Source organism: Setaria italica, chromosome VII, assembly GCF_000263155.2.
Source record: "Setaria italica strain Yugu1 chromosome VII, Setaria_italica_v2.0, whole genome shotgun sequence".
NCBI lineage: Eukaryota > Viridiplantae > Streptophyta > Magnoliopsida > Poales > Poaceae > Setaria > Setaria italica.
This window is the reverse complement of record NC_028456.1, coordinates 26,825,305-26,835,076: the sequence shown is the minus strand read 5'-3', so window position 1 is coordinate 26,835,076 and position 9,772 is coordinate 26,825,305. Positions and strand designations below refer to the sequence as shown.

Here is a 9,772-nt window from a genome sequence, read left to right as displayed (position 1 = left end):
TTTTTCGATCAAAAAGACGTTCAACTAATTGTTGAAACTTAAGAAACACATCAGATTTATGTTTAAGAAGAAAAATCCATGAAAATTTACTGAAGTCATCAATGAAGCTTACATAATATTGATACCGACCAACTGATGAAGGTGCAGGACCCATACATCAGAGAAAATGAGTTGCAAGGGAAAAGTGGAGACACTTTCAGACCTATGGTAAGGTAATTGATGATTTTTTGCTTGTTGACAAGCATCACAAACTGACTCATGAGACTCACTAAAAAAGACAAATTATTATCTCTAAGGACACGATTAACAATGATCGATGAAGGATGCCCCAAACGGTGATGCCATCCGAAAATTGAAGGTTTGGTGATGTGATGAACTTGAGGGAAAGTCGGCATAGGATAAAGTCAATCTTGACATCTACCTTGTAGGAGAAGATTCTTGGTGCCCGGGTCCTTGACAAAAAATAGGATGGATGAAACTCAAGAAACACATCATTAGCGGAAGTACATTGGTGAACCGAAAGCAGATTTTTATTTGCAGAAGGGACATGCAAAACATTGCATATAGATAAATCACGTTTGGGGGTATGAAAAATAGTATTGCCAATATGACTTATGTGCATACCTTTACCATTAGCAGCTTAAATTTGATCATGACCAGTATACCGATCATGTGTAGAAAGCTTCTCTAACTCATTGGTGATATTATCCGTGGCACCCGAATCGAAGTACCAATTTGTGTCGACCCCATATGATGGGGCAACAGAGGAAGCAGATTTCTGAGAGCCCAGTGGCTTAGCACCACCATAACCAGCACTTGGAGGAACAAACTTCTTGTTAAAATGATACCAGCAATGATGAATAGAATAGCCATAGCGTTCACAGAGTTGACACCAGGGCCCTTCATCCTAATCATCAGATTCTTGATGATGGTCTTGACGATTGCCAAAGCCACGACCAGAAGAAGATGCACCATGACCAGGGCCTCTACCACGGCCACATCCACGACCCCGACTGCGAGAGGCAGTGTTGGTCGAGGAATAGAAGTGTCCACCATCTTAATTCTATTGGAGCAGGCGAGCCTCATAGGAGAGCAATTGACCATATAGATCACTCAAGCTTACATTATCCTTGATGGACATAGAAGATACAAACGGGTTACAGTCAGCATCTAACCCGTTCAAAATATAATCGATGACATCGTCATCTTCGAGCTTCTTGCCTGCAGCAGCCATCTCATCCACAAGCCCTTTCATCTTAGTATAATAAGCCAACGCAGATTGATCTCCTTTCTTCTCCCTGTAAAGTTGAGACTTGATTTGAAGAGGAGACCATATCCGTAATAGCTTTCCAAACTTCCGACGCATGCTCTAGAGAAGAGACTTGAACCAAAATCTCCTTAGTCATGGACGACAGAAGATAGGACAATACTTGTTGATCTTGTGCAATCCATTGCATTTAGGTGGGATTTTCCACCTGTTCTTCCGTGGTGTCAGCTTTCTTGATAGTAATCATGGGCGCAGGTTGCACCAAAAAGCCATCAAGAATCCCAACAAGCCACGCACCTCGCACGGCAGGCATCACCTAGGCTCGCCACACCAGGAAATTTGCCCGGGTGAGTTTCTCAGAAAACGGGATGTTGAAAGTCATTGAAGCCGAACTTGTTGAAGCCATGTAGATCGTCGACGAGAAAAAAAAAGAAAATGCTAATTTAGCTAGATGTATTTAGGAGGAGGTGGCTCTTATGCCATGTGAAATATGCTGGTACGGCTTAACCAAAAGAGGGTGCCGTGGTTTCATTATATAGTCCTGGAAAACAATGTTCAGGTAGGACAAGGTACATGAATTATACGCATAGGACTCTAAGTTCTAGTTGCATACAATGAGAGACCTAGGGGGTGTTCAGTAGTGATTTTTATGCAGAGCTGCAGCAAATTTTTTTTTACTGCTGCTGCTTGTTGATTGGCTGTACAGCTGCAGCCAAACAGCTGCAACAAGCAGAAGCGAACAGCCCCTAGGGGGTGTTCGGTAGTGATTTTTATGCAGCACCGTAGCTGCAGCTGTTCGAAAAAATGTACTGTTGCTACTTGTTGATTAGCTATACAGCCGCAGTCAAACAACTGCAACAAGCAGAAGCAAACAGCCAAATATGCTAGAACGCCTTAACTCAAAGAGGGTGCCGTGGTTTCATTATATAGTCCTGGAAAACAATGTTCAGGCAGGACAAGGTACATGAGTTATACGCATAGAACTCTAAAAGTTCTAGTTGCTTACAATACAACGAGAGACCTAATCCTATTACATGTGTACTGTAGCGTTGGCACAGTGCTGAAGAGTGACGACAGAAAACGCCAGTTGTCAGAATGACAGCAACCACAAATCCAATAGCCAGAGTCCATGGAAGGCAGCACATCAATTTTGTAATTTGGTGCCACGGCCGTCGGTCGGTCGTCACTAGCCATAATTACCTCCACAGAAAATTACTACTCCCTGCATCACAGAAAACTAAGGTCATGTTTAGTTCCTTCCAAACTTCCAACTTTGACATTATGCAAAAAGAAGATTCCCCATCATATTAAACTTGCGGCACATGCATGGAGTAATAAATGTAGACGAAATCAAAAACTAATTGCACAGTTTTGTTGTACTTTACGAGACGAATCTTTTGAGCCTAATTAGTCAATATTTGGACAATAATTCACAAATACAAACGAAACGCTACAGTTGCGCATTTATGGTAAAATGCCAATTTTACCACTCCCGAATTGGGAACTCAACCAGGCCTAATAGTCCGTGAAGTGTAATGTCCGTGAAGTCGAAAATGACGCACAGGCCAATCAACCTCGCAGCTGAGACGTACGGTACGGAAGCCACTCGCAGTCGCAGTCGCAGTCGCAGCTGGCCGCATGAGGTTGCCGTGACCTCCCGGCACGGCGCCACCCTGTCCAACAGACATGTGACATGTGAGTCTGCACTAACACGTGTGCCATTTTTGGTTGTGTCTTGGAATGGAATCCAGCGGCTACCGAGCTGGGTCCCCTGCAGTTGCTGCTTGCGTGGTCGCGCTGGGCCGCCGGGGGCCTCTGTGTGCGGCGCCCGCGTCACGCTATCCGTCCGTTCTACAAGCGTACCCGCGCGGGGCTCTATATGTCGCAGGAGGCGACAATTTCTCCTCCTATCACCTCAAACGGTCCACTAGACCACTACGGTTCGTCTAACACCCCCGCGCTGCCGGACCCACTGCCACCTCCCACTACCCTTTCTCCTCATCAACCTCCGCGCTACCTCTCTCCTCCGCTCGCCCCCACGCTACTGTCCTTCACCGTCTTCGACAGCTCACGCCGCTGAATCCGCCACCACCATCCTCCGCGGCCCCAACCTAGCTCTACCGGGAAGCTAGTTGTGACTCCTCTGCCGCCTCCACGGGCCACCAGTTGTCTTCCACGGGTTGCGGCTGCCAGCGTCCCGCCACCACCGCCTGCTACCTCGCCGCCGACCTCCTCTATATCCCGACCACACCGGAGATAGCTCCAAGCATCGGCAACCCAGAAACCGAAGTCTCGAAATCTCGAACCCTAACCTCTGACGGCGAAGCACGGCTGGAGCGCAGCAGCAGGAGAAGGAAGAAAGGGAGGGTGAAGGTGCTGACCTGTGGGTCCCGCATTGAGCAAGGCGAAGTGGAGAATTTGCAGCATATACGAATACGACGTATGGCCGTGGGGCGCCCGCGCACGCACAACCGGACACGCTATCCCTCCGCTTCCGGCTGTCGTCCAGAACCTGGCACAGGCTGGGCTTCCGAAAATCAGGGTTTAGTTTCGGCCCAGAACTATTGGAGGTGGCCTTTCTCGGGCCAGATAGGACGCCAAGAACCAGAGTAAAGCTCGGGCTGGGCTGGTTAGTTCCTCCTCCTCCTTTCAATTATTCGATTTTTTTAATATTAACCTTTTTTAATCTAAATTTTTGTAAAACCCTGATACAAAACCTGGCACAGGCTGGGCTTCCGAAAACCAGGGTTTCGTTTGGGCCCAGAACTATTTTTAGGCATGGCCGGCCTTTCTCGGGTCAGATCGGACTAAAAAAAACAGGGCGCCGGCTAGTTCATCCTTTTTCTTTCATTTCTTCAGGGTTATTGCTGGAACCTTTTTTACAGTGTCAGTGAGAAGAATGAACCAGACCAGCGATACTTATTACTACTGCTCATCATCCGTACACTGCCTTCTGAACCTTTTGCCGTATGAACGCGAGAATCCGTGAGCCCTGAGCCCCGGTTTCATGTATTAACCAAACATGGTTCCGGTGCGCTGCTATAAAGCATATCATGAAAGCCGCGCGGCATATAAGTAGGCATGAAGCGATCGCTGCACGCCTGCGCTATCCATCCAGGCAGCTTCCTAGTTCAGATTCTAGAGCGCCACGCAAATGTCCAACGTTCTGGAAGATGAGATAGCATCACTCCTTCAATTGGTTAGCGATCAGAGATGACCGAGGTCATTTTCTGAATCTGAGATAGTGAGATTCTTACGAACTCCCCGAAAGGCAATGACAAGTTGACAACCGACCTAGCACGGAAAGTTCCACGCACACGGCAGGTCCGCCGCTAAGCTAGGAGCGTGCTTGTGGGTGACTAGTCATCGCTCTTCAGCGAGTGATCCATATCTTCCAAGCCGCAGATTTTACAGCCTGTTAAAAAGATCTACGAAAGCGCATGCAGGCACGTGACTATTTTGAGCTTGCCCCTTGGTCAATTTCGTGCTGCGCACGTGCATGCCACACCTGAGAATATAGGACCATGGCGTCCATATATACTAGTACATGGAGCCGGAGGCCAACTACTGTACGCTACAACATCAAGCTCTGCCGCCCAAGCCTGAGACCTCCATGGAATCCGTTGCCGTCGTAGCGGTGCCGTTCCCGGCGCAGGGCCACCTCAACGGGATGCTGCACCTGTCGCTGCAGCTCGCGTCGCGGGGGCTCCCCGTGCACTTCGCGGCGCCGGGGGCGCACGTCCGCCAAGCGCGCGCGCGCGTGCACGGCTGGGGCGACGACGCCCTCCGCCGCGTCCGCTTCCACGAGCTCGAGGTCCCCGTCCCCGCGTACGCCTCCCCGCCGCCGGACCCGGCCGCGCCCTCGCCGTTCCCGTCCCACCTCATCCCCATGTGCGACGCCTTCGTCGCGGGCGCGCGCGGCCCGGTCGCCAGCCTCCTCGCGAGCCTCTCCACGCGCTCCCGCCGCGTCATCGTCCTGTACGACCGCCTCAGCTCCTTCGCCGCGCCCGAGGCGGCGCGGATATTCCCCAACGCCGAGGCGTACTGCCTGCAGTGCGTCTCCGCGTCCTACGACGCCGCGTGGACGGACGCCGGGCAGCGGCTCCTGCGCGCGCGCGGGCTCGACGACGCGCCGCCACCGGCCGCGTGCATGCCGAGGGAGTTCCTCGAGTTCATCGTTAGGACCAAGGGTGACGGCCAGAGCCCGGCCTTCGCCGGAGTAGTCATGAACACAAGCCGTGCCATCGAGGGCGACGAGTTCATCGACGCGGTGGCTGGTGACCCGGAGTACCGGGGGAAGAGGGTATTTGCGGTTGGGCCGATGAACCCGCTTCTCGACGCGGCCACATGCACAGCGGAAGGGCAACAGACGCGGCCCGAGTGCCTCAACTGGCTCGACAAGCAGCCAAAGGCGTCGGTGCTGTACGTGTCGTTCGGCACGACGTCGTCGTTGATGGCGGAGCAGGTCGCGGAGCTTGCCGCGGCGTTGCGTGACAGTAAGCAGCGGTTCGTGTGGGTTCTGCGTGACGCGGATCGCGGCGTGGTGCACGAGGAGGAAGCTATGGAGAGCCGGCACGCTAAGTTCCTGTCCGAGTTCACCGAGCAAACCCAAGGCATTGGGCTGGTGATCACCACATGGGCGCCGCAGCTTGAGATCCTAGCGCACGGCGCCACTGCGGCGTTCATGAGCCACTGTGGCTGGAACTCGGCCATGGAGAGCCTGAGCCACGGCAAGCCGATGCTCGCCTGGCCCATGCACTCCGACCAGCCGTTGGTGGCTGAGCTTGTGTGCAAGTACCTCAAGGCTGGAATCCTGGTGAGGGCATGGGAGCAGCACAACGCAGTCACACCTGCAGAGGTCATCCGCGAGGTGATTGAGATGGCGATGGTACATGATGAAGGCTTGGCGGTGCGAAAGAAGGCCAACACACTCCGCGAGTCCATCCGTGCCTCCATTGCCGAGGGCGGTTCATCACGGAAGGACCTCGATGACTTCATTGATTACATAACCAGATGAATCGTGTTTTCGTTTCTTCTTAACAGCTTGATTTGAGTTTTCATGGTGAATTGATGGTTCGAGGGACAGTGATGGATCAAAAGAACTAGGCATTATGAGTAGGGGGTCGGAATCGATTTATTGTGATATAGACCGTGGAGAAAATTCGAGATTTGTGTATGCCAAAAATTTTACTTCCGCCATTCAAATTATAAGTTGTTTTAACTTTGTCTGAAGTAAAACTTTTTTTTATTGATCAAATTTATAGGAAAAAAGTATCTATAACAACACACTAGTCTCACTAACCAGGCCATGAAATATCTATAAAAAGTAATTTGGCTTGCAAAAGATCCAGTGAAACAACTTTATTTTTATGCACGTTGAATGGTGACCATAAAAATATTTGAGAAAAATGTGACAAACTGTCGATGACACGAAACTACCATTCAAGATGGAAAATAAAATAAATTTCATACCAAAATTGTGAAGTCGACATGCTCACCGTATCATACGTGTATCATGATATAGGCTAGCCCTATCACATAAGCATCATCTGCAACACCATATGCATAAGTCCTTTTGTGCTCTCCTCTGAAACCACTTCTCCAGATGAATTCGAATTTGATCTTGCACATCTGGAGAGGCGTTGCTCGCACGGGAAACAGCTTGTCTCTTCCGGCGAAGAAGTTTTATTTTCTTCATGGCATCTTCCCGTGGCACAGTGAACAACGGACTGCATACAGACATCGCGTACTTGCGTGGATTCTGAACCAGGTAGAAATACCCGTCTCTCAGACTACGCTGCTTGTACCTTCTGAGAGCATCGTTAAGAGTGGCGAGTGCCCGTACGATGCACGGGCGGTTTTTCTTGTAAGCTGGCCAGCTGAGCATGCCCTTTTCCTTCAAGAGACGAAACTCATGACGGACCATGCAAGACCCGATGCGCAACGCCACCTCACGGTGCAAGATGTGCCTCTCACCGTTAGGCCTCCTCACAGTCACAGGTCAGCTAGCTCAGCATTTTATCTACATGGAGGAGAGTTGTTTCCACGCTTAGCTCGAACGGACTACGAGCTGCACGCCGGGCCCAATGACACGTCCTCTCCCCCTCCCGTCTCTTTTTTGTTTTCCATTCGTCTTCGCGGAAGAGGCCATCGCCGGCGGCAGAAGTTCGGCCGGAGGCGAGGAGGCAGCGGCTTCTGCGACCACCGCTGTGACGAGAGGCAGGATGGAATCGCGCCGGCTGCCGGAGACCTCAGCTCACCGGAGCGTCTAGCGGTGCAGATCCGGCTCGCGGGAGAAACCGGCCGTCGGCGCCGGCGCGAGAAGAAGCCACCGGAGGTGAGGACTGAGGAGGCAGCGGCTCCTGCGCTCGCCGCGCGGCCGGGTAGCCTTGCAAGCACCGGCAGCTTCCACTACAGGATGCAGCTGGGCTGCACCGCGCGTCGGTGCTTTGACGCCGGCGATGGCCACCGCCGCACGGAGCGGTCCCGCGGAGGAGGTCGAGCTCACGTCGCCATAGCCGCATCCATGGACGAGGATGTCAGCGGCGAGGGCGACGGCAACGACCAGCGACAGCGAGGCCTGCCTCTCGGTGGGCATGGTGGATGCGAGCGAGCTGGACGAGACGCCGCCGGGCGGGTGTGACAGTGTGTAGTGCAGCGGCAGCGGCAGCGGCCGCGGACGCCGACGCCCAGGCGGAGCGCGACGAAGACAACCAGCAAGAAGAAAGACGGAAATCTGGAGTAAACAATGCGTACATATATGTGGATCCCAGGAACATTTCGATACGCGTGCCAAGAGCTGAACCGATGGGTGAGCTCTCTCTTCTAATAACGTGGAATAGACACGTAAGCCTTTGAGCTGGTCACTAGCTCTAACCGTTGGACAAGGCCTTACGCCTTCGTTCAAATCATCAGTACCAAACTCGCTGTGGCGGTACACGCTAAATCCTTTACTAGCTCCATTGAACTGCATTGGAGGCAAGTGTCAATGAAATTTTTTTGAATAATAGCTGTCATCGTCAACATTGGTCGATAATAACTTATCATTTAGGTTTTGAAGCTTTTCAAAAAAAAATCAGCTTTTCGGTTTTTAGGTTTTGGAGGCAATTTTTTTTGAGGAATTTTGGTGAAAATTTGGCACGTAGAAAAAGAACGCAGTTTGTGACAGCTGACTGCTATAGGGTATGCAGGAAACTGTGCGTACCTTCTTCCACTTTGGTTGTTCTCCGTGTGCGCACGAGATGGATGCTTTCCTGCAGCTCTTCAAGACTTCATCAAACCACAAAGCCGCGAGTAGCTAGCGTCTCTATCGGCGTCTCGAGAGCTTATTAGATGCAGTCATGCAGAAACGATGTAGCTAGCGCAGGTCGATTGTAATATTGCGTCTTGCTAGGAGTACTTACACATGTAAACTTATCGTCGTAGAGCTAGACTCCAAACAACCTTCCAAAAGAATAATACGTGTGGGCCCGTAGTAGCCAATCGTATACAGATAGCTGCGCCCCCTTCGTCTTCGTACGGGTATTTGTGCGGCGGTTTTTTGTAGACGAAGGGCCCGCACAAATGCCCAGCCATCCCAACACGCACGCTTGAGCCCAACCCAAGAAGAGACGCGAGAGCAAGAAAGGCCCAGCCTAGGGAGCGGCAACCTTGCGGGCAATACAAGCCGCACAAGTCCGAAATCCGAACAACGGACAGGAGATGCCCAGGGGGTGGACGGTATTTCATCTACCGTCCACCCCGTGACCCGGGGCCACCTATGGCAACCACGCCGCGCTGGCCTCCACCGTGGGGCGCGGGCGCTCACGGCTTCCGCGCAGCAGGAGATGGAGGTCCGAGGGCGTCTCCGAGCTGCTGCCTGGTCCACCGCAGCTGGCTGGTCGTGGTCATTATTGCTGCACATACCCCGGCGTGCGCGGCACACACGTCCTCGTGCCCTTGTCATCAGGGCCCGCCAGCCCGCCCGGCGGCCGCCCATCACCACGCTCGCCGGCCTCGCCGCGGGGATTTCCGTTCCCGGCGTCATCGCCGGGAGCGTGTGCGCGTACTCCTACCTCAGCAGCTTGAAGAGAGGGTGTCGGCGGCTGCGCGTCAGGACGCTCGGCGGCGTCACCACCCAGGACAACTGCGCCATCTGCCAGGACAGCATGGACGCCCTCGAGGTGGTGCTCACCCGAAAATTTGGTGCTCACCCTCTCCTGCAACCACGTGTTCCACTGCGGCGAGACCGACAGTGCAAGGACGACACCGACGAGTGGCTTCGCAGTTCGCACTGACCCCTCGCCTCGTGCTCCGAAGGCGCCGCCGCCGGCGTCGCCAGCCCCCGCACCCGCGCCCGCCGAGTTGCGTTGTTGAGTTCCGCTCGTACTGTGCCTTCTCCTCTCCTCGGCCTTCTTTGACCGTTACGTCGGTCGTCGGTCATGGCGTAGGGGGCTGGAGGGTCTCCTCTCGCGGACATGGCGTTGTCGAGTAAATGCATGCTTGGACTTATATCGTGCATGGACT

General features: G+C 52.9%; 1 protein-coding gene across 1 annotated transcript; it reads left to right on the top strand.

Moving 5' to 3' along the window:
* Positions 1-4,792: 4,792 nt before the first annotated feature.
* LOC111258026 (putative cis-zeatin O-glucosyltransferase) lies at positions 4,793-6,459 on the top strand. The gene has a single exon (XM_022828741.1). The coding sequence runs from the start codon at positions 4,815-4,817 to the stop codon at positions 6,282-6,284; it is 1,470 nt and encodes a 489-aa protein (XP_022684476.1). The 5' UTR covers positions 4,793-4,814; the 3' UTR covers positions 6,285-6,459.
* The last annotated feature ends 3,313 nt before the right edge of the window (positions 6,460-9,772 follow it).